The sequence below is a fragment of the Accipiter gentilis genome, chromosome 8 (assembly GCF_929443795.1).
Source record: "Accipiter gentilis chromosome 8, bAccGen1.1, whole genome shotgun sequence".
In the NCBI taxonomy this organism is placed as follows: Eukaryota; Metazoa; Chordata; class Aves; order Accipitriformes; family Accipitridae; genus Astur; species Astur gentilis.
The window spans coordinates 40,842,071-40,865,055 of NC_064887.1; the positions used below are offsets into that span (position 1 = coordinate 40,842,071).

At 52.8% G+C, this 22,985-nt stretch overlaps 1 protein-coding gene across 1 annotated transcript in view; it reads left to right on the forward strand.

Annotated features, from left to right (window-relative positions):
* Positions 1 to 22,985, forward strand: part of LOC126041890 (fibrillin-2-like) — a 111,811-nt gene that overhangs the window by 83,773 nt on the left and 5,053 nt on the right. The window contains exons 26-58 of the mRNA XM_049808258.1: positions 4,305 to 4,430; positions 4,764 to 4,889; positions 5,264 to 5,386; positions 5,695 to 5,820; positions 5,963 to 6,088; positions 6,530 to 6,652; positions 7,401 to 7,523; positions 7,900 to 8,025; positions 8,462 to 8,584; positions 9,019 to 9,141; positions 9,758 to 9,919; positions 10,445 to 10,513; positions 10,785 to 10,910; positions 11,231 to 11,356; positions 11,861 to 12,010; positions 12,584 to 12,655; positions 13,759 to 13,884; positions 14,364 to 14,489; positions 15,004 to 15,129; positions 15,369 to 15,485; positions 15,757 to 15,885; positions 16,534 to 16,653; positions 17,024 to 17,149; positions 17,236 to 17,388; positions 17,831 to 17,896; positions 18,184 to 18,309; positions 18,524 to 18,643; positions 19,105 to 19,227; positions 19,517 to 19,648; positions 20,267 to 20,392; positions 20,632 to 20,838; positions 21,103 to 21,228; positions 22,373 to 22,495. Of these exons, the coding sequence (XP_049664215.1) occupies positions 4,305 to 4,430; positions 4,764 to 4,889; positions 5,264 to 5,386; positions 5,695 to 5,820; positions 5,963 to 6,088; positions 6,530 to 6,652; positions 7,401 to 7,523; positions 7,900 to 8,025; positions 8,462 to 8,584; positions 9,019 to 9,141; positions 9,758 to 9,919; positions 10,445 to 10,513; positions 10,785 to 10,910; positions 11,231 to 11,356; positions 11,861 to 12,010; positions 12,584 to 12,655; positions 13,759 to 13,884; positions 14,364 to 14,489; positions 15,004 to 15,129; positions 15,369 to 15,485; positions 15,757 to 15,885; positions 16,534 to 16,653; positions 17,024 to 17,149; positions 17,236 to 17,388; positions 17,831 to 17,896; positions 18,184 to 18,309; positions 18,524 to 18,643; positions 19,105 to 19,227; positions 19,517 to 19,648; positions 20,267 to 20,392; positions 20,632 to 20,838; positions 21,103 to 21,228; positions 22,373 to 22,495 (4,122 nt within the window). The remainder of the gene's footprint in view (positions 1 to 4,304; positions 4,431 to 4,763; positions 4,890 to 5,263; positions 5,387 to 5,694; positions 5,821 to 5,962; positions 6,089 to 6,529; positions 6,653 to 7,400; positions 7,524 to 7,899; positions 8,026 to 8,461; positions 8,585 to 9,018; positions 9,142 to 9,757; positions 9,920 to 10,444; positions 10,514 to 10,784; positions 10,911 to 11,230; positions 11,357 to 11,860; positions 12,011 to 12,583; positions 12,656 to 13,758; positions 13,885 to 14,363; positions 14,490 to 15,003; positions 15,130 to 15,368; positions 15,486 to 15,756; positions 15,886 to 16,533; positions 16,654 to 17,023; positions 17,150 to 17,235; positions 17,389 to 17,830; positions 17,897 to 18,183; positions 18,310 to 18,523; positions 18,644 to 19,104; positions 19,228 to 19,516; positions 19,649 to 20,266; positions 20,393 to 20,631; positions 20,839 to 21,102; positions 21,229 to 22,372; positions 22,496 to 22,985) is intronic.

Genomic DNA, 22,985 nt, shown 5'->3' on the forward strand with positions numbered 1-22,985 from the left:
ACTGGGCTGAAGAGCAGCACGTGTAGAGAGAGGAATGCTGTGCTTGTAGCTGACACCGCCATAGATGTAACCCTGGGAGGACAGCAAAGCATGTGCAAAGTGAAGTCAAGGGGTTCATGAGACACAGCACAGGCTTTCTAAGCTGGAGGACATAAAGGGAGAGGCCATGTCCCCAGCAAGGCTTGGCTTGAGCCCCAGCCCCCTCCAGAGAAGGAGGGCAAAGAGACAGAGCTGTAGCCTTTGCCTCCTGCGTGGATCTTGTGCCTTACGTGGGCCAATAGTCCATCGGTGACAGGCCCCACGCTGTCTCTGCTAGCAGTGCCCCAGCACTCTGCATCATGCAGAGCAAGGACAGACTGTCAAAATGTTGCCAGACTTGGGGCCAAAAGTGGGAGCCTTCCCTCGGAGACCTCTATTTCTGAGGACCTCCTGGACCAGAGGCCAGCACCTAGGCTGGTGGTGTCCCATGAGCTGGGGAAGGAGACTGGCAGCCCAGGCCAACATCCGGGAGGACTCTGGGTATAGTGCCAGGCCCAGGTGAGCATCCTGGGCTCCTCCTGCTATGGAAGGATGGCAGGACCATCGTTGGTCCTGCCCTGCCACCTCCTGGTCATGGTTACCTCAGCTGTGGGAGCCCACAGGGCAGCCCACGCTGGGAGCCCATGGGGCCATCGACCAGTTTTTCTCAAGTTCTTTCCCACCCCTTTCCTGCTTGCTATACGCAAAGGACATTTTCCTGCAATCGCAGTGCAATGTTGCCTTCCTTTTCTACATAAGGCTAAAGCCTTGTATTTCCTTTTTCATCTTGTACTCGTTCGTGTGCTTGTACAATGTTCATTCTCCTTCATTTTGTACTCTTCCTTCACTTGGACTTTCCCTTGCACCAAACCTTGGCCACTAACCTTTCCTCTTGGTTCAGCCACCAGCAGCTGGAGCTTGAGCCTGGCATTGCCACGGAGCTGGGACAGGATCCATGACTGGTGTTTTCATCCCTGCTATATAGGGAGACGGCAACCTTTATACTGGGGATTGGCTAGTACACAGTGGAGCTCTGCCAGGCCGGCAGCTTGAACTCGATGGCTGTGAGCTCCAATTCTCATACACACTTGGCTGTTTCCTTTGTGTGACGTCTGATCTCCTACTTCTTTCAGCCTTGTCTTACCCATCTATTATTTATTCTGCCACTGATTATTTACATATCCACACTCTAAATGTACACCCATCTCCAGACATTATTAATAGCATATGTTCGACCCTTACATTAAACCATGTATTTTCAAACACCATTGCAGAATGTTTCTCAACTTGCAGATCTTTTTGTGTGGTACCCTATCCATGCCGGCACAGTTAACTTCTTTCCTTGGCTCATCTACCTGCCCTAAATGATGTCTCACATTCCACATCAGTCATTTTAATCCAATTACATGTAGCTTGGTCCCTTTTCTAGGTAATATATGTTCCTTGCAAGTAGCTGTCAGTTATATCATCATTAGACCACTGCTGAGATTAGTAGACCTATTATTTCCACTCCTATATTAGGAGACATATTAAGCTTTGGTCTTTATAGCACTGCTTGGCCTCCTGCTGTCATTGCACATCCTATAGCCATGTGCCATTAAATCAAATGCCTCTGCTGGCATGAGAACACCGAGATTTACCTTGCTCAGCAAGAGGTTCACCATTTGATAGCTTGTGTCTCTTCTAGCTCTGAATCTTGCCGATTCATCCAATTTTGGGGGGGCTTCTTTCCACTGAATCTTTTCTAAAATGACTCTCAACTTGGTCTCACTTTTATGTGACACCTAATCAACTGTTGCTGTTTCTGCACCTTTCCTTGGGATCTGCAGCAATTTTGTACCAGCCTCAACCATTAGTCAGGCCCCTGTTCAGTTCCCCAAATATTTGCACAGACCAAGTCCTTCATGAGAAGGTCTGGTAGACCATTGGCATTCTTCTACCCCACCCTATTTCCAGTTGTAGTTGTTAAGGGCTCCCTTTCACCTGCCCATTTAATCGTCCTTTATCCTCAGATAATTCTTTACAGCTCCTCCCATCTGGCCAATGCTTGTTTTTATTCTGTCAGATTCTCATCTGTTTTCAATTTAATAATTCTTGTTTGTAGCTTAAAAAATCCCATCAATGACCTCAGTACCTCAGTTCGTCTCCAACAAGTCAGCCAGACTGTTGCTGTCCTCTAATTCCTGGCATACCATGTTCCTCTTCTCGCCTGTCTAGCCAGACTAACTTGTCTGACTGACCTAGCCTTAATATTCTGCTCTTTCTGCTTTGGCTTGGACTTTCAAACCACTTCAATCTGTGGCATGATTCAATACCATTTATTTATTTTTCATATTTGATTCTCTGGATTCTTGAAAATATATCACCGCCCTGCCACTGGAATGGTTTTCTGTCTTTTCCATACAATTTGTAGCATGAGTTACCACAGCTCACACTGATCATCTTCCTCCTTCTCCTCCTCCATTTCTGAGATACCGAGAATGTCACAGTCCCCACTGATGGCCTGTTGACTTCTTGCAGTAATGAGATTTCTGCTATCTTTATATAAGAATGTTGTGTTTCATTGTTCTTCTTTTATATTTTTTTAATGCTATTATCTGCACAATTCCACCTTATCCATTTTCTAGCTGACAGGGGATTGAGTCATTTCACCCCAAAGGGTGTTGTGACACTACGGCATTTCCTGTGGTCAAGGATTAACTTCTTCCCATCTGTGTTTGGCAAAAGAACTTGGCTTCAGCCTCATGAGGGAGGAATTCTTGCCAGCCCCTGGCAGTAGACAACATCAGCACTGAACCTGCATCCTGCAATTCATTAGGAACAGTCTCCCACCATGGAGAACCAGAAGCATGGGTCCTGTAGGATTGTTTGATAGGGGCCCGTCACCCCATTGTCAGATGTATTCCAGGCCACTTTAGCTGTAGATAAGCTGAAAATCTCATCAGAGTGTTTCATTTAAGTAAGGTGAAAGATTCCATTCTTAATTACAAGGTTGGGATCAGTAAAAGAAACATGTGAGAAGAAATGGGTTCTTTAAATATATCTGATATCACTCGCTTTGTCTGCTGTCACTAAGGCATTTTTGTAGCTGCCTTAGTTCATTTATGTTACACCCAATGGCTTTGTATTCTGAATGCACATTTCTCAGAGTACAACTGTGGACAGATGAATCCTCTGAGCAGTTCCAGGGAGGCTTCCCTTTTTTTGCTCTCTTGCTGTCAGTGCAGGACATCTTGAGTCAATTGTAGGGGCATGCAAGAATGCAAAATCTTTTGAATCTATTCTGGGACCAAAATAGAGAACCTCATTCTCAGACTTCTGTTTCCAAAGTTAGGGGATCGGATTCAACCAGCACTTGCTCTTCCAAAGAGCATAACTTGCACTGTGAAACACCACAAGTATTACAAAGACTGTTACCTGTACAATATCAGAGTAGATCACAAAGAGCTTTCTCCAGGGGCCATGGATAATGAAATGATAACAAGGCTTCCCAGTTTTGATGCTTGCCGTGCTTCATCTCCTCCTTCTGTTGGTTTTTGTTTCCAACCACCACCAGTACACCATTCCTGTAGTTTCTCTTGTTTGGGTTTTTAGTCTGGAATTTATAAAGTTTTCTATCACTTTTTTCTTTTTCTTTTTCTTTTTTTTTTTTTTTTTCTTTTCCATTTTCAATGCCAGCAGCCTTGTTTCATCTTTGGCTGGATCACATCTCTCTCACACCAGTTTAATCTATTTCAGGAATTTCTCCAGTTCCTAGTAAATTCAATCCCTTTGTCCATATGTGATTTTTTTCAGAAATGTACAGACTATTTCCTAGCCCTGTGTGTGATACTGTAACTACTCAGAAGGCTGTTACCAAGAAAGCCTGTCTGTTAGTCTTCTATCAAACAAACTACACATCTTCCAAGGAGCTCTCCCTCTGCTGATGGGACTTGTGAAAATGTACTAAGATGGGTGGGGTGTGAGCTAGGAACTATCCTTCTAGACCTTGCTGGCTAATCTGCACAAAGCTAATCAATTCTTTCCTCCTGATGTTATACTTTCAATTCTACTGACCTCAAGGCAAGAGTTGCAATTTCCCAAAATGCATACTTCAACCATAAGCCCACTGGACTCATCCAAGCCCTGGATTTGCTGCCCTGCCAATTTTGTGAAGTCCTCTGTTTTGGGATATATCCTGGTGATGGGACTGTGGTGCATGGCACCAGCACCACCCCATTATCCCCATTGTCTGGAAAACCCAACCAAAGGGGACAATCCACCACATTTCATGTCATTCTCTGCAGATATCAATGAGTGTGAGCGGGACCCACTGCTCTGCCGTGGTGGGATCTGCATGAACACAGATGGCAGCTTTGAATGCATCTGCCCACCTGGACATGAGCTGACTTCTGAAGGGAACACTTGCATAGGTGAGATGATGGAAAGCTATGTTATGACCAGAGCAAGTTCAAGGGTAATGATACAGGGAGACTTGGATCTCATGCTGGGCACATGAATCTCTCCTTCCAATCCCATGTGTGGGTAGAACACACTCATCCAGGAAGGACTGAGGTCACACCCAGGATTTCATTGCATTTACGATGTCTGTTGTCTACCTGCTGTTCACTGAGGACTGACTAATGGGGCAATGACAAATTCAACTGGGAGATGGCAGTAGGTGGGGGTACCCAGGAATGCATACCAAATGATGCACAACATGGTGTCAACACGGCTGGCTGCTCAAACTGTTCTTCCTACTGCAGATATCAACGAATGCTCCCTTAGTGACAACCTGTGTCGCAACGGACGCTGCGTCAACGTCATTGGTACCTACCAGTGCGCCTGTGATTCGGGGTTCCAGGCCACACTGGACAGGCAGGGCTGTGTCGGTGAGTGTTCCCCTTTGCCAAATAGCCGTGCCAAGATCCCAGTACACATCCAGAACCCTCCTGGCCTCACACCTCTTATAATGCTCAGTGCGGTGTCTGTGGGTAAGGCAAGGGTGGAACCTCCTGGTTGAGATACAGCCAGATTGGCACTACTGGTAAGGGGCTGTCATCAGCTGTGAAACTACTGTGAGCTGCAAGTGGTTGGCACAGAAGGCAAGAGGTGCTTTCTTCTACCTGGGGGAGCTTTGTTTCCTCTTCAGCACCCCTCCCACCCTGTCTGTGTGTACTGGCACTGTGTCTGAGCAGCAATGCTGGAAGGCACGTATCCCTACCCTCGACCCAAACAGCTGCCTGACCTTTCTCTTCTCCTCCAGACATTGATGAGTGCACCATAACCAACGGCGGCTGTGACACACACTGCTCCAACTCGGAGGGCAGCTATGAATGCAGCTGCAGCGAAGGCTACGCATTGATGCCAGACAAGAGATCATGTGCAGGTGAGCAGTCAGCTTGTCTCTCACAGGTGCGGCCCCAGGGACTTCTGCATCTATTGCCAGTCAGCCATAGTGTTGGCTTCAGGGTGAGGGGATCTCATTTTTAAGTAACTTCCAGAGACATGATTTCCCTGGAGAGTTGTTTTCACTTTGCACTGCAATGTCCAGCCCCTCATTACAGGCCCCAGAGTCCTGTAACTACATGATTTGGAGCAAAGCCCCTCCTGTGACTCCCTCTTGCCCTTTCTTGCTCCCACAATATCTTTTCACTGGCTCTAATGTCTTTACTTTGGCAATGGTCTCCTCTCTAGATATTGATGAATGTGAGGATAATCCAGACATCTGTGACGGTGGGCAGTGTACTAACATCCCGGGCGAGTACCGCTGCCTCTGCTTCGATGGCTTCATGGCATCCCTGGACATGAAGACCTGTATTGGTGAGGACACGGCTGTGCCCTGGGCACGTGCCAGCACTGCATCGCAAGGCTGCTGTTGGACGGAGGAAGGGATACAGAGGGTTGCCTCAGAGTCATGTCATGGTTCTTGTGGTGTTCCAAGCAAATCCTTTTTCTCCTGCAGATGTGAATGAATGTGATCTCAACCCTAATATCTGCCTGCACGGCGAGTGTGAAAACACAAAGGGCTCCTTCATCTGTCACTGCCAGCTGGGCTACTTTGTCAAGAAGGGAACCACAGGCTGCACAGGTGGGGACTCACCAGACCTGGAGCTAGGGGTGCTGGTGGGAGCCCTCACAAACACCTCCTGCAGCTGCCATGGAGACAACACCATCCCTGTACTAGGGGATGCTGTGGACACTTAGGGATGTGGTTGTGAGCTGGGAGCCCCTCCTGGGCAGGCAGAGATCGCCACGAAGGCAGGCTGCAGGCAGGAATTGACACTTTCCTAGTTTATAGCCAAACCAGGGGTCTGCCCTTCCTGCCTCTTCCAGGGCTGAGCATAGATCAGCTCCTCAGCTCAAGGGTACAATTCCAGGCAGCCTGTTCCCCAAAGCACCTTGTTCCCATCCCCTGGGGTCCAGACTCCCAGGAGCCAGTCCAGACTCATTAGCAGGATTGTACCCGGCTGCCCCCTCCTCTCCTGGGAGAGCTGAGATGTGTCAGCTCTGATGTCCTTCCTTCCTGCAGACATTGATGAATGTGAGATCGGGGCTCACAATTGCGACATGCACGCCTCCTGCATCAACGTGCCTGGGAGCTTCAAATGCAAGTGTCGCACAGGCTGGCTTGGAGACGGGCTGAAGTGCAACGGTGAGTTCTCATCCCAGGAGAGGGTGTTCATGTGTCTAGGTGTTCTGTGGGCACCTGTGAAGGCTGGGGTGAGCTGACACCTGCACTTAAAATGCTCTTGAGCCCCAGGAGCTCTGCATGAGGATTTATGGAAGTGTGGAGAGATGCGGGTGTGTGACAGAAGGTGACTCTAGGTGTGGGCATACGGGTGTTGCACTGTCAGGCCCTGCAACCGTGTCTGTGAAGCCATGAATGTGGGAGCAAGGGCTTGTTTTTGTGGGATGTGGAGTGTGTGGACATGGTATTGAATGAGTGTGGATGAATGTCATAGATTGGCAATGCGGCTGCGTGGTGATGTGTTGGGGCACGGTGTGGTACATATGCAGGGATACACAGGTGTGGGAGACGTGTAGGGACGTGTTGGCATGTGTATGGTGTGTGTCTATGCATGCAGAGACGTACTGGCATGCGTGTGGTATGTATGGAGGGATGTAAGGATATGTGTGTCTGAACTGGGGAGGTACTGGGAATGCGGGTATGTGTGTGTGAAAGTGTCTCGCTGCCATATTGTCTGTGTCAGCCCTGCCAGGGGAATGTCTCATGGCCACAGAGGCTCAGAGAGATGTGTTGGAGCCTCATGAGTGCTCCAAGTGCCTGGACGCTGCAGTCTCCCGGGCCATTTGCGCACCCCCCGGGCCCTACGCTAGCTGCCCAGGCTTAGAGGAAAGGCCAGAGGCAAAACAGTGACAAGGGTGTTCTCCCTGCCCAGATCTGGACGAGTGTGCAACCGAAGAGCACAAGTGCAACCTGAATGCCAACTGCGTCAACACACCAGGCTCCTACCGATGTGCCTGCCGAGAAGGCTTCAATGGGGATGGCTTCTCCTGCTCAGGTGAGGCCCGTAGACTCAATTGGCAGCAGGAATGTGGCTTGGGCATCCTGCTGGGACATGGGGTCACCCCCTCTTAACCACCAGCCTGGCTCAGGACCTGGCTGCTTGTGTCTGGAGTTCCCCAAACCAGATGTCCCCCAAAAGCCACTGCAGCCTGCCCTGCACCACAGCCTGCTCAGATACCTTCAGCAGAGATCCACCTTCTTCTCAGCAGGTGTTTGGGGAGGTTCAAGGCAATAAGAAGTATTGCAGCCCCCTTCTAGCAGCCTCCCAGCAGAAGGGTGGGAACAAGCTTGTGGGAATTTTCTGGGCAAGCTGAGGGAAGCTTCCATCTTTGGGTGGACACCGTGTCAGTCTCATGCTTGACTCTCTCTAGATGTGGATGAGTGTGCGGACAACGTGAACCTGTGTGAGAATGGACAGTGTCTCAACGCACCTGGGGGTTACCGCTGTGAGTGTGAGATGGGCTTCAATCCCACAGAGGACAGCAAGGCCTGCCAGGGTAAGTGCCCAGAGTTTTGACTGCTGCTCCAGGAGATCCAGTGTCCATGTCCTTTCTGGCCTTGGTCTCTCCACTGCACTTGTCACCGCCTGAGCCATTAGTAAGCAAGACCCACCATCAGGGAGTGGTGCAAGGCTCCTGAGGTGCCAGCTCTTCCACTTAGAGGCGTTGGCCCCCAGCCTGCAGAGAGGCTGGGCTAAGCCAAGGATCCATGCAAGATGTGGACAATTAGCAAAACAGGGATGAGGGGAGAGGGCATACACAGAGAATGCCTGGTCCTGCTCACCTAGGAGATGGTACCCTCTGGCAATAGAACCATCCTGAGATGTGTTACCCACAGCTGGGCTGTAGCTCTGCTTTGAGATGGGAGCAGGAGAGGCCTGTCCTGGCCCTCACTCTACCAGATCCTCAGTACCCAGCTCTCCTTGTTTTGCAGACATTGATGAATGCACCTTCCAGAATATCTGTGTCTTTGGGACCTGCCAGAACCTGCCCGGGATGTTCCGCTGTGCCTGTGATGATGGCTATGAACTGGACAGGAGTGGAGGCAACTGCACAGGTATAAGGACTTTCACAGGGCTGTTGGATGAGGATCATTGCTCTGTGATCTGCTGGTGTGCGCTTGCCCCAACCGTGACAGGGAGTGGCACTAGCAGCCTAAAGCCAATTAAGTGTCCCTGGGTGATGTGGTGATGTGTCTTTGCTCTTGGCAAGGCCTTGATGCTGCTGGAGGGTGGGCCTTCAGTGGATAGGAGGGAAAGCTTAGTATGGCTCTGCTCCTTTCTTCTGACTCTGGGCAGGGTGGTGTGAGGTAGGACAAGGCAAGGTCTGTTTCTAGAAGGGCTTTGCCTGCCACCACATGAAAAGCCTTAGAAACACCATGGTTGTGGGGATACACCCTGAACACACAGTACAGAGCTTAGGGCTGGGGCTGTGGTTTCTGTGGCAGTCTTCATCTTTTTTTTTTCAGTGTTCATCTTTCCATCCTTTCAGACATCAATGAATGTGCAGACCCTGTGAACTGTATCAATGGCCTGTGCGTCAACACCCCTGGCAGCTACCTATGTAACTGTCCACAGGACTTCGAGCTGAACCCCACTGGTGTGGGCTGTGTGGGTGAGTGGAGACCTGTGTGGAGAGCACACCTTCCATCCAAGACCTTGGTGGTCCTTCTCGTTGGTCCCACATAGCTGGAACTGGCCACTACCAGAGACTGGAGTGGCTGACCACTATCTGCCCTGCCAAATACCTGGCTGCCCATGATGGGCTTAACCCTGCAGCAGCAGAAGAGCACCTACCTCCTGTTAAGCCTTGCCCACCTCGTGTCACCAGTGTGGGTGCTCTTCTGCTTGAAGCAGTGTTATTCCTGGGCAGCTCTGGAGCTATTAAGTGTTTGTTTCTTGAAAGGCCCTGGGTTACTGGTAGCATTATTTGGGTCATGCTCCCTAGGCCTACTGAAGACAGGCCACCATGCTATGACTTCTGTATGATACAGTGTGGCTTTTACCAGACAGTCTGGGCACACTTTATTCTTGAAGGGTTCCCAAAGTCATGAGCTGCAAGGACAGTCTGGATGTGGTTTACTACAACACAGGTAGCTAACAGTGTGGACATCTGGGACAGGACTGGGGCCTTACCCCCTCCCTGCTTCTTGAGGCAATAGTGCTATTCCTCCTGTCCACACAAGTCTTTACTGGAGAGGCTTTGCTCACCCACTGCTGTCTTTGTACAGATACCCGTGTTGGGAACTGCTTCCTGGACACTCAGGATCGAGGAGATGGGGGGATCTCCTGCAGCGCAGAAATTGGAGTTGGGGTCACTCGGGCATCCTGCTGCTGCTCGTTGGGTCGTGCATGGGGCAACCCCTGCGAGCTTTGTCCTCCAGCCAACACGAGTGAGTTGGGAAAATGTCTGGGGTGAACTTGGGCACGGGCCAGATGGGCAGCACAGAGCAGAGCAAAGAAAAGAGGCTGCTTCCCTATGGCTTCTCAACTCAGGCTGGGCGCTGGCTCCAGGATGTGCTATCATCACGATGGAGCAAGGGAAGCTGAGGGAGAAGAAAGCAACCCTGTTGTGTCAGTGCAAGGCTAGGCAGGTGGACCAGAGCAGGGGACAGGTGAAGTGGGGTGGGTGAGACCAGGCTGGTTGTGCCTGGGTGATCCAGATTGGGATCCTTCATTCCTAGTCCAGTGGGCTGGGAGAGGGCAGTAGATGTGGAATAACCCCATTCAAGGGTGAGCAGGCAGAGACAGTGTGGCTAAATTGGCTCGGCATGCGATGGGAGTCAGGCTGTTCCATTTGGACCACTGTCACCATCCTCATGGCCTATTTCTCCTGGGTTTCTCCTGGTTCTCCCTACCCCTCCTGTTTCATGGGAGCCCGCTCAGCTCAGGATCCCCCTGACTGACTTTTTCCGCAGCTGAGTACAAGACCTTGTGCCCTGGAGGAGAAGGTTTCCGACCCAACCCCATCACTGTCATCCTGGAAGGTAAGCCGACCCTGCCCCGTGCCCTCTCACCAGGGGCTTGGGTGCTGGGGGAGCCCAGCCGTGGCACTGGGCTGGCTGGGTGCCCACCGAGCCCCTGACCACCGAATGATAAACAGCAAGTGTGTGCTCTCCTCGAATGTGCTCTGGCTACCTGGCCAAGCCGCTTGGGCTGGAGGTGGTGAGATGAAACTGTCGGGGATCCCGGGGTGAAGGCACTGCCTGGGCTGGTCTGGCAGGCAGTGAACACCTCCCGGCTGCTCTCCCTCCTCAGATATCGACGAGTGCCAGGAGCTGCCGGGCCTCTGCCAGGGCGGCAACTGCGTGAACACTTTTGGCAGCTTCCAGTGTGAGTGCCCCCTTGGCTACTACCTCAATGAGGACACACGCATCTGTGAAGGTAGCTGCACCGTGGTGCCTGTGCTTGTCTGTGTGCCTGGCGCGTATGGCACACGTGCGTGCATGCATGTGTGCATGTGTGTGCAACAGAGTTGTGCGTGTATCTGGGCTGCCCTAGGAGTGGTTGGCAGCATCACTTCCACTTTTTCTTCCAGACTTCCCATCCTCATCACAAACCCTGTCCCCTTTCCCAGTGCCAGGCCAGCCTGGTCCCTGTGTGAGGCCCATCCATACCTTGTGCCAAGCCTACCCTCAACCCCATGTCAGGCCCTTCTCTACCTGTGCCCCGCGCTTTGACCTACAATCTCCTTTATTCGGCAGATATTGATGAGTGCTCTGCTCACATTGGGATCTGTGGCCCTGGGACCTGCTACAACACCCTCGGCAACTACACCTGCGTCTGCCCCCCTGAATACATGCAAGTCAATGGAGGAAACAACTGCATGGGTATGCCATGGTCCGAATCTGTGGGAAGGGGTCTGGCAGTGCCCTGCCTGTGCGTGACCCCTGACTTGTGCTGTGAGCAGCACAGGGTGGGCAACGTGGCTGAGTGGCTGGAGCAGAAATGCTGAGAGCAGGGGGCTGGGACTCAGGATGCCTGAGTTCACCAGTGCCTCACCACATCCCTGCCCCTATGTCGCGCATGTTGCCTGTGCCAGAGGGGCTGACACTCACCCTGCCAGCAGTTTTAGGGAGAGTGGCTGGCATCGGGCAGCGAGAGACCCAGCAGAGCATTGCCACTGCCTGCTATGGGGCAGGACCCAATGCTCTCACCAGAGCAGGGCTTCAGCCCGTCACTGCAGCTGCTTTGCTGGGCTCCCCTGTGTGTCACCTGCAGTCCCTGAGCACCAGGACAGGACAGGGTGGCACATCCCCAGCAATGAGTGCCCTGGGGCTGGCAACACCCATTCCTAGCGCTGGCACAAGACGCTGTCTGGGCTGCCTTTGCAGACATGAGGAAGAGCGTGTGCTATCGCAACTACAACGACACGTGTGAGAACGAGCTGTCCTTCAACATGACCAAGAAGATGTGCTGCTGCTCCTACAACATTGGCAAGGCCTGGAACAAGCCATGCGAGCCCTGCCCCACACCAGCCAGCCGTAAGTCAACCTTTCTGGAAGAGCATCTTGATACTGTGGATACTCCCTCACTTTTCTGGCAATCCCATGCACTTTGAGGCACAAACACTAACAAAATAGAGGGGGAGAAGGGAGAGCATCATATCTGGCAGGCAGCACCTGTGGGTCAGCGCTGTGGGGACATGCATTGCACTAGAAGAACACAGGGGACTGCGACAGTATCTGCGGAGAGACGATGTGTGGGCTGCATGGGCAGGCTAGGTGTGGGTGACAGCGTTGCAGAGGGGAGCGCTGGCGGTGCACTGCGTGGAGGACTGAGTCTGTACCTGCATGCGAGGCACGCAGATGCCATGTGTGCGCACGCCTTTTATGTGGTGTGTATGCACGTGTAAGCCCTTTGCCTGGTGCCATACCTGTTCTTGGGTTCCCCACGTGCCGGGCCCTGCAACTCCTGGCCAAGCAGTGTGCAGATCCCCTCCTGCCAGATCCCCTCTCTGCTCACTCCAGCCGTAGTTGGCCCTTATCCCTCTCGTCCCTGGCTGCACCCCACTCTGCGCACTGGGCATGGCCATGACCTCGGTGTTCCTCTTCCAGCTGAGTACCAGATCCTGTGTGGGAACCAGGCCCCCGGGTTTATCATCGACATCCACACAGGAAAGCCAATCGGTGAGTAGAACCCCCATGCCCCACGGAGCCAGGTCTGCTCTCTGCCCCTCTGCTTTCATCCCATGGTGCTTGTGAGCTTGTTCCTTTCCCCTCCCTTAGTAAATTAAGCCCTGAGCAGAGGAGAGACAAAGAAAAGAGGTGGGCAGATATGGCTGCAAGCAGCTGGCCAAGCCTTCAAGCTTATCTCCTGAGTGGCTGGGCTGCTCGGACCCCCCCACATTCGCAATTGTGCCTTGGTTTCTGTCCCAGCTGGAGAGACAAGTGGGCAGTGACCCCAGACAGCGGCCAGTGGCTCGGTAGATCCAGATCTGTAATAGCCCTGGTGCTCACACTGCCGGCAGCACCGGCCCTACAGCAGCAGGGCACTGCTGAGAGCCAAGGTTTCAGGTTTGTGCTTTGGTAGATGGAAAGCCAGAGCTATTGTTAAAAGTCCTACAATTTGTGGGCCTCTACAGATGTTTTGCAGTCTTGAAAGATGGACTTGCTGGTAGTTTGTGAGAAAAACAGATTAGTTAATCATTGCTTCACCTGGCCTTGGCAGTGCCAGCCAGAGGACTGAAGAAGAAGGAGGTGAATTCATCTTCTGCCCACAGGAAGAAAGTGCAGGAGTGTATTGGTGCAAGGCAGCAGGGCTGACAGGGCTGGTGGTAGATTGTGCTGGGCACAGCAACAGAGTCAGGGACCCTGGAGCCCTCTCAGTATTTCAGTGACCCCCTGGACTTCCCATTTGCAGCCTGGTCCCAGAGCCTGAGCAAGTGTCCATGTTACTGCAGAGACACCCTCAGAGAAAACAAGGTGAATGTCCTGGGTAGAATCCTTCCCAGCGTGTGCTGTGCAGGCTCTGCCAGCAATCCTGTGGCTCCTATGACTTGGAGTCTTGTGTGGCTCTGCTGTGTACCCAGACCTCTGCAGAGCGGCCCTAGACTGGCATGATCTGCAAGATCCAGTATCAATCCTCCAAAAGTTGCTCCACTGTTTGTCTGGTGGCCCTTTCCTGCTAGTCTTCTTTTTAGAATGAACAAAGGCAGCAGTGTCCCAGCTATGGGGGATGCTTTCCTCCCTGCTGCCTTCCTGGGATGCTGAGAGACGTTGTCTGTGTGCAGATATTGATGAGTGCAGTGAGATCCCTGCTATCTGCACGAACGGTGTCTGCATCAACCAAATCGGCAGCTTCAGGTGCGAGTGTCCCATTGGATTCAGCTACAACAACATCCTGCTCATCTGTGAAGGTAACGGGGCAGCCGGCACAACGCTGCCAAGGGTGCCCAGGAGGGTGGGGGTTCTCAGCGTGGCACTAGCATCTCCCCACCTCCTGGGGCACCAGGGTGCGGGCTGTCAGCAGACATGGACAGAGAGTACGTGTTCTCAGCCTTCTTGAAATCTTTGGTTTTTCGCATCAATGGTTGGACAAAAAAATTGCTGATTTCCATTCATGTTCCCGTCTGGTTTTTCCTTCCTCTATTTTTGGGGGGTTTTCTAGCAAAAGTTTTCAAATGTGAGTGTTTCAAAGTTTTGAATTGTAACCAGAATTCCCATTATTTTTTTGCAAAGCAATAGAAAAAGGTTGAAAATTGACCCCGATTGGAGCAAACCAAGGGTTAAAATTCAATTGACTCCACTTAGCCACTCCAGCCCTACCAGGATGATGGTGCCTGGTGAGTGCCTGGTGCTCTGCAGAGTCCAGGTTTGCACTGCTCTCCTTCCACAGACATCGATGAGTGCAGCAGTGGGGAGAACCTCTGCCAGCGCAACGCCGACTGCATCAACATCCCGGGCAGTTACAGGTGCGAATGCTCAACTGGATACAAGCTGTCGCCTAGCGGAGCCTGCGTGGGTAAGATGGGAGCTCTTTGCTACCTATTCCAGAGACACGTGTGCGAGGTGCTGACAACCCTGCCTAGGCTCTTCAGATGGTTTTGCAGACCACCATGTGTTGACCCGAGGAAGAACAGGATGAAGGACATGCCAGTCCCATGCATGGGTTCCTGTTTTTTTTGTCAAGCCTGGGGACTATGACCTGGCTGTGCTGTGATTATGGCATAACTGTACTTTGGGAACAATTCCCAGGGATTCTGGGCTCCTGAGGGATGAGAGAAGGTCACTGTGAAGTACAGCTTTAGTCAGGCCATTTTCTCCAATTAAATTTATTTTTTTTTAGAGATCACAGTGCATAAATCTTGTTCTCCATGAAGCCACCTCTCAGAAAACCAAGACCCCGTCCTGCTGTGCTGCTGCTCACAGACACAGCTTCCCACCAGCAGGCGGGGGTCTGCAGAAGGCCAGTACCTTGGCTTTTCCCGTTTGGTCCATCCCTTCCGCTCACTAGTGCCCACTTTGCTTTGTTTTAGGTCGCAACGAATGCCAGGAGATCCCCAACGTCTGCAGCCACGGGGACTGCGTTGACACCGAGGGCAGCTACGTCTGCATCTGCCACAACGGCTTCAAGGCCACGGGGGAGCAGACCATGTGCATGGGTCAGTGTGACTGCCGCAGCCCTGCCATGTGAATCATGGATCGGGATGGACGTGAGCTCTCTCCAGCACCCGCTGGGTAGTGCCAAGGACAGCCAAGGGCTGCTGTGTCCTTTCAATCCCAGGCTGCCCCTGCAAGCTACAGGGGTGTTGTGCAGCTGCCTGGACCCTGTCTGCACACCTGAGACAGTGGCTTTTAGCTCGCTCAGCCCCTTGAATCAGCTGTGACCTTCTCTCTGCAGACATTGATGAGTGTGACCGACAACCCTGTGGAAACGGGACCTGCAAGAACACAGTTGGCTCCTACAACTGCCTCTGCTTCCCTGGCTTTGAGCTAACACACAATAACGACTGCATGGGTGAGTTGCACGAAACCCTGACCGCATGGATTACTGATCAGGATCAATGTGGCAACGGCTGTGGGGCATGGGGTGTCACACAGTGGCATACAGGGGGTCAGCTCTGGGTGTCACCTGGCAGTGGCTGTAGAAGTGACCTCTGGGTGTTACCTGGCAGTGGCTGTAGGCATAGTTGTATGTGTCAGAGGTGTAGGGCTGCCTAAGGTGGCACACTGACACTCACATGCTGTGCATATCTCTTCCCGTTGTGCTTATCATTTCCCTCCCACAGACATTGATGAGTGTTCATCCCTGGTGGGGCAGGTGTGTCGAAACGGCCAGTGCATCAACAGCATCGGTTCCTTCCAGTGCCTGTGCCAAGAGGGGTATGACCGGACCCCTGATGGGAAGAACTGTGTAGGTGAGTGTCTGGGCAGGAGGCTGGCCCTTGTCAGTGGATTGAGCTGTATGTTGGTGTGGCTGGCACTGTGCAGTGCTATGAGAAGTGGTCCCCAAGCTGGTGCCATCAGAGGCAACTGAGCAGTGGACTCTCCAGAACTTCTCACAAGGCCCCAGGTCCTCTGGAGCCAAAGCCTGGTCATTTGACTGCCCATGGAGAGCTGGACTGGGCCCCACTATGCCTGCATCTCCCTTCCAGCAATGCAGGGAACAGTCAAGCCAGTCCCTTTCCATGTGCTGAGACCTGCAGGCAGCGAGGAGAAATGTTGTCCTGTCCATGCCCCTAAAGCATGCAGAGTTGTACCAGGGCTGCCTTGGCAACTATCCTGCGGGCAGGGACTCTGGGGGCAGGCAGGCAGGCACGTTGGACTCTGGTTACTTGTGTCCACCACTCTGCCTCCTGCAGCACCATGTCCTGCAAGGCTGAGTCCATGTTCCCAGGGTGCACAAGACAGAGCATTCTGGAAAATATCTTCTCCGCTTGCCTTGCATCTTTTGGGCAAAGCAGGGTGCAGCTGCAGGTAGGGCCTGGGTGCAGTAAGGTACCCTGCACCCAAGTCCTCTGAGCTGAGCACAGACACTATCACTGGTTATTTCCCCTCTCCTGCAGACATCAACGAGTGCGTGAGCCTGCCTGGGACCTGCTCCCCAGGCACCTGCCAGAACCTGGAGGGCTCCTTCCGCTGTATCTGCCCCCCTGGGTATGAGGTGCAGAACGACAACTGCATCGGTAATGTTGCCTCTCTGCCTCCACCATTTCCAGCACAGCATGTGGACATCTTGGACTATTCCCAGAACAACCATATTCTTCCTGAGTGGGCTGGGGCATGCATGACCATCCCCAAATATCTTCTTGAAAGCAATTGGACACAGAGCAAGGCAAGGCCTGCTCCCATGATGGAGGAGGCTCGGTGGTTTTGCTGTGCCCTGGCCTCTTCATTGTCCCATTTGCGCTGAGGGTCGGTTAAGGGTTAGGGCCGGGGTGATGTCCTGCAGGCATCAGAGCTCCCCTGACATCACAGCCTCAGGTGGTTTTAATGCAATAAGGAAAGGAGTAACCTTTGGCTGCTCTGTAAGTAATACATCCCTGGTGCTCCCAGATATCAACGAGTGTGAAGAGGAGCCCAACATCTGCCTCTTTGGGACATGCACCAATACCCCCGGCAGCTTCCAGTGTGTCTGCCCTCCAGGCTTTGTGCTGTCTGATAATGGCCGACGGTGCTTTGGTGAGTGCAGCTCATCACGTTGGGGAGGGGAGCATAACCATCCTGGATGTCTGCAATGACCTGTGCATTTCCCCATCCTCCTACAGACACTCGCCAGAGTTTCTGCTTCACTCGCTTTGACAACGGAAAGTGCTCTGTCCCCAAGGCCTTCAACACAACCAAGGCTCGGTGTTGCTGCAGCAAGATGCCAGGAGAAGGCTGGGGAGATCCCTGTGAGCTGTGCCCACAGGAGGGAAACGGTAGGTGTGCTGGGACTTACCTCCACAGGAGAGATAGCCGTGTGTGTCTCCAACACATGCAGAGTGTGGGGAAGGTGTGCAGGTCAGGCAAGACAACCAGCAATGTAAGCCATCCAGCAAAGTGGGCTCCTCCATCTGGAGACTACTGCTTTGAAACCTAGTAGCTCTTACTGGACTGCAGTATTCCCACGGTCTCCAGCAACCACAGTCAGGCTTATTTCTGCTTTGGATCTGCTCTCAGTTCTCTGCAGGGTTTTAGATAAGGCAAAAGCATCTCAGTGCCTCCAGATCCAAGGCAAGCGCAGGTGTTTTCCAGCCAGCCAGGGTTTTGTGGTCTCCCATGGGCAGTGAGCTGTCCTGCTCTAGAAGCCTCCAAAGCACATTTCAGCTTCTGTGAGTAAAAGCACTTGTAAGCATATCTCACTTTTCTGCTTTCTTCCAGTTGCCTTCCAGGAGCTGTGTCCATATGGCCATGGAGCCATCCCAGGCCCAGGTGACACCCGAGAAGGTAAGGTCTGATCTAGGGATGAGAAGAAATTTGTTTTGTGGGAAGGTTGCCTAGAAGCAACCAAACTTAGGCTATCTGGAGAGTAGGGTTGAATCCCAGTGGCAGGAGGGGAGGGACATAGGACTGGGTGCCCTCCCGAGCTCATCGTCTCTGACTGTTCACCAAAGGTTCGGCTCCCAGCTCTGGAGAGGGAGTATCTGAGATTGCAGGGTCAGTCCTGAGAGGACAGGGACATGTTTCTGGCTGCGTGCTCACATGAGGTTTCATTGCCTTGATTTCCCTTCTAGATGTTAATGAATGCTCAGAGAACCTGGGTGTCTGCATAAATGGGGCCTGCATTAACACTGATGGATCCTTCCGCTGCGAGTGCCCCTTCGGGTACAACCTGGACTACACGGGAGTCAACTGCGTGGGTAAGGGTCTGCATGGGGAGCACCTGCTCCCTCTTGCTTTTATCCTCCTTAGATCAGAGGTCACGAGCATGCATGTGTGTCCGTGCATGTGTACTTTTTTTGCCCCTGGCTCCTGGCTTTGCTGGGCTTGTTTGAATGATCTGGCTGCGAGAAGAGACCAGCCTGCATTTTTCTACTTAACTCATCCACCTAATGTGGTCCTGGCTTCCTCCAGATACCGATGAGTGCTCCATTGGCAACCCTTGTGGGAACGGCACCTGCACCAACGTGGTGGGAGGCTTCGAGTGCGCCTGTGATGAGGGTTTTGAGCCAGGTCCCATGATGACGTGTGAAGGTAATGCTACTGTGGGACAATCCCTGCACCCCCATTGCATACTGGGCCATGTGTGTGACCCCACTGGGTCACTGTCTGGGTGAGCAGCAGTCAGATCAGCCTCCAATGAACAGTGTAGAAAAGCTGGCTAAGGCTCATCTCCACAAGAGTGTGGACATCAGCGCTGGTCCCTTTTGGCTTCCTCTGAGGCTGGAGCCCAGGAGGAGGTCTGGAGACCTACCTAAATGCAGGAGCTGCCTCACCAAGGAGGCAGGACCCTGTCCCCATCAAAGCTGCTGAGACACCAAGTGTCTGTCCCTCTGCAACTGAAGACCATGACAGGAAGCCTTGGTGGAACAAAGTTTTCATCAGATGAATGCACGGGGAGGAGAGTCTGTCCTGGGGAGGTCCACCACCATTACTGCCCAGCTGACTCTGCTGAGAGCACACAGTCGAGCTCTATCCTCTCTCCTGTCTCCCAGATATCAACGAATGTGCACTGAATCCCCTGCTCTGTGCCTTCCGCTGCATCAACACCTTTGGCTCCTACGAGTGCACCTGCCCATCTGGATACGCCCTCCGAGAAGACAGAAGAATGTGCAGAGGTAAAATTCCCTTCTGCACCCATTGGGGGGGTCCCATGCTGTCCCCAGCCCCATGCACTTAACCGGTCTCTGGTGCTGGACAGAGAGAAGGCAGGACTTCTGAGCTGGCATCTCTGAGCTTGTGCTCGCTCTTACCTACCTTGGTGTTCATGCTGTGTGCCAGCCAGCCTGGACCAAGGCAGTAGGGATTTGCGGAGCAGTGCAGATGTGAGCACTCAGTTTCTAGCTGCCCACACAGTGCTGCAGAGCTGGCAGGTTGAACGTGGTCTCATGAGGTTCTCGGTTGCAGATCTGGATGAGTGTGCAGAGGGACTGCATGACTGCGAGTCTCGAGGGATGCTGTGCAAGAATCTCATTGGCACCTTCATGTGCATCTGTCCGCCAGGAATGCAACGCAGGCCCGATGGAGAGGGCTGCACAGGTACTAAGGACCAGGCTGGGAGGGATTCCCAGTGGGGCTGGAGACCATTCTCTTCTAGGCATTGCCCATGTAGATTTACTTTGTGTCCTTCTGTCAAACAGCCCCTCCCCAGGGTTTCCCATGTGTCAGAACTTCCCCTATATCCTACTAGATGCCTACACACACAAAACCTCTGTTCATGTCTGGACCCATAGGTCTGCACAGTTCCAGCACAGGATGACGCACATTATGCCATGTGTCCTTTCTGTTGAGTCTTTTAATGTCTGTGTTAAGCTTCTTTGTACTGAGCTGCTTTTGGAAGGGCCAGCACTGGACAGCCCAGACCTGCACAGTATTAGGCAGAGCAGGAATGCAGAACAAGCCCAGCTCCGCTCCTAGCCCAGCAGCTTGGCCACTTGCAGGTGGAGAATGTGCAAACCAGGGAAGCCGGGTACTCGGCCACCCTGCTTTGGGAGAGGTCCAGGGCAGGTGGATGTGTTTCTCAGCTGCCTAAGGATGTGGAAGTGGCCCTCATGGACTATGTGAGGGTGTTTCAAACTGAGTGGTAGCACGGAGACTCATGGAAAGCTGAAATTTGTCCTCACAACAGCTCTTTGTGGTTGCTTCCTTCCTTCCTAGATGAGAATGAGTGTCGTACCAAGCCTGGAATCTGCCCCAACGGCCGCTGTATCAACACGGTGGGAAGTTACCGCTGTGACTGCAATGAAGGTTTTGAAGTCAGTCCCTCTGGCACAGAGTGTATTGGTAATTACCAAGTCCTGGTGGGTCTTGAGCCGCCTCTCATTAGTAGCAGATGATGCTTTTCAGTTTTTTGGGGGCTTCTGAGGGGAACAGGTGTTGGAGCATCACCTTTACCTTTAGCATTATCCAAACCACACTACTCTCCATGCTGGAACTAGCGCAGGTTGGACAGGCTGCTCAGTTATCCCTGGTGCTGACACTGTCTCAGATCCTGACCTTCTATCCCCACTCTCTCTGTCCAGACACCCGCCAAGGATTCTGCTTCACTGAAGTACTGCAAACCATGTGCCAGATGTCCTCCACCAACCGCAACTTGGTCACCAAATCTGAATGCTGCTGCAACAGTGGGCGCAGCTGGGGTCCCCAGTGTGAACTCTGCCCCCTTCCTGGAACCGCCCAGTACAAGAAAATGTGTCCTCATGGGCCAGGGTACTCCACTGATGGGAGAGGTGAGTTGGGGCCTGAATCACCTTCGATGCAGAGGGGAGAAAGCAGAGATGTGGGTAGAGGCAGAATTCCACCGGGAACTGGCTGGGACAGACCTACACAGTGCCTGGAGCAGACAAGAAGCCTCGGTGACACTATGTTGTAACTCCCTGAATGTAGTCTCTGGCTCGCAGGGAGAGTCTGAGCTGCCCTGGCACAGTGCTGGCACAGGAGCATGGGGACAGAGGCGGTATTGGCACTAACAGGTCCTTCCCTCCCTCCGGCAGACATCGACGAGTGCAAGGTACTGCCCAACCTCTGCAAGAATGGACAGTGCATCAACAGCATCGGCTCCTTCCGCTGCCACTGCAGGCTGGGCTACACAGCGGATATCACAGGCACAGCCTGTGTGGGTGAGTCGGGAGAAGGAATCTCATGTCTGGGCAGCCCTTGGCCTTGGCAGACTTCCAGCCCTACTTTTCAGCATGCAAAGAGAGGGTCCCGTAACACCCACCTGGGACCTGACCTCACCTTTCCCCATACTGTCCTGCATATCCGTAGCAGGGCTCTGGACACTTCGCCCTATTGCATGGTCCTCTATACCTCAAAGTTGTCACTCCATGTTGTTTAACTCCTTAAAACTGAGGCTTTTTGTCTCCTCCCTCTGACCCTAGGAGTCACAGGGACTGGCAGGGAATGTGATCCAGAGATGAGAGTCTGTGAGCAGCCAAACCTTTCATTGGCAGGGCAGCTGGTTCTAGCCAGCGTGAGTGCCACGTTGGGATCCAGATGTTGACATAAAAGGCACCCCTGGAATCACAGCTGCAGGCATCTGGGGAAGTACTGAAGGAGTTGAGGATGTGCCATGCTTCCAGTACTGAGATGGTGTTCAGGACCATGCCAGCAGCTGTGTCCTAGACACAGAGCGGAAAAGAGGCCTTGGCTCCAGAAACCAAGCTCCGTGCATAGGAGTAGAGCAGATATGACCTTGAGCACCAGGACAGGATTCCTCTCTAAACATCCTTACCCTTTCTCCAGCTTTGTCTCCTCCAGCCTGGCTCACAGTTATGGGCTTTGTCAGAGCCATGGCTGTTACTGCCTGCTGGGCAGAGGTGACAAAGCTCCAGAAGTACAGGGCTGGCCCCATCCCTGATGTTCCCGGTACTCAAGGAGGACCATCTCCCCGTCTCTTCAGCTAGGAGGGGGCTAGGAAAGATGTCACTCAGATCCACCAGGTCACACAATATCCCATGTCTGAGCAGGGAGGTGTTTCAGCTCTTTTCCTGCAGGAGATCTCCTGGATTTGTGGTGCTGGCTCAAATTGAGGTGCTCCTTCAAAGCCCTTGTCTCTGCTCCCCTGCTTTCTGGAGAGTGGAAGATATGCGTTTATCTGGGGCAGGGAGTGCCAGGATCCATAGGGCCATCTGACCACTTAGTTACGTGGGCTCACCTTGTATTCAGGAGCCCTTTGGTGGACTGAGTGGTCCAAGAGGTGGTGGGGACCCGGTCCAGCAGCACAACCTGTGAATGCTGATGTGTCTTGTCTCTCGAGTGTAGATTTGGATGAGTGTAACCAGTCCCCTAAGCCATGTAACTTCATCTGCAAGAACACAGAAGGCAGCTACCAGTGCTCCTGCCCCCGAGGGTACATTCTGCAAGAAGATGGGAAGATCTGCAAAGGTATTCACCCAGGAGAAGGCAGCAGAGACCCTGCCTCATCTCTGGCAGCATGGGGGGATGACAAGAGCTGATTAACATGTGACAGAACAGTCAGGTCCTTCTCATCAGCCACAGGACAAGGCTAGACATGGAAAAAGGTGCCATGCTGGACCATCATGGACTGATGCATTAGGGTGTCATCCTTCCACAGACAGTCTAGACCTGTCTCATCAGGGAAACTGATACTCCTCGCCCTTTGCTACAGACCGCACAGCATATCCCAAGCTGTGCTGAGCTCCAGGGGCCTTGAACCTGCGTGTCTCCAACAAGTGGGCTGTGCGTGTCAGAGTCACTGTCAGGGCTCCTGCTGGTGCTGGCAGCTGCCAGGCTGGGGCTTTGCCCACCTCTCACAGTACTGATGTATCAGGCTGCGAAGAGGGTGGCCTAAGAATCTGGGAGAGTCTGGGATCTGTGGCTTACAAGAAGAGGCAGAGAAAAAATCTCTGCATCT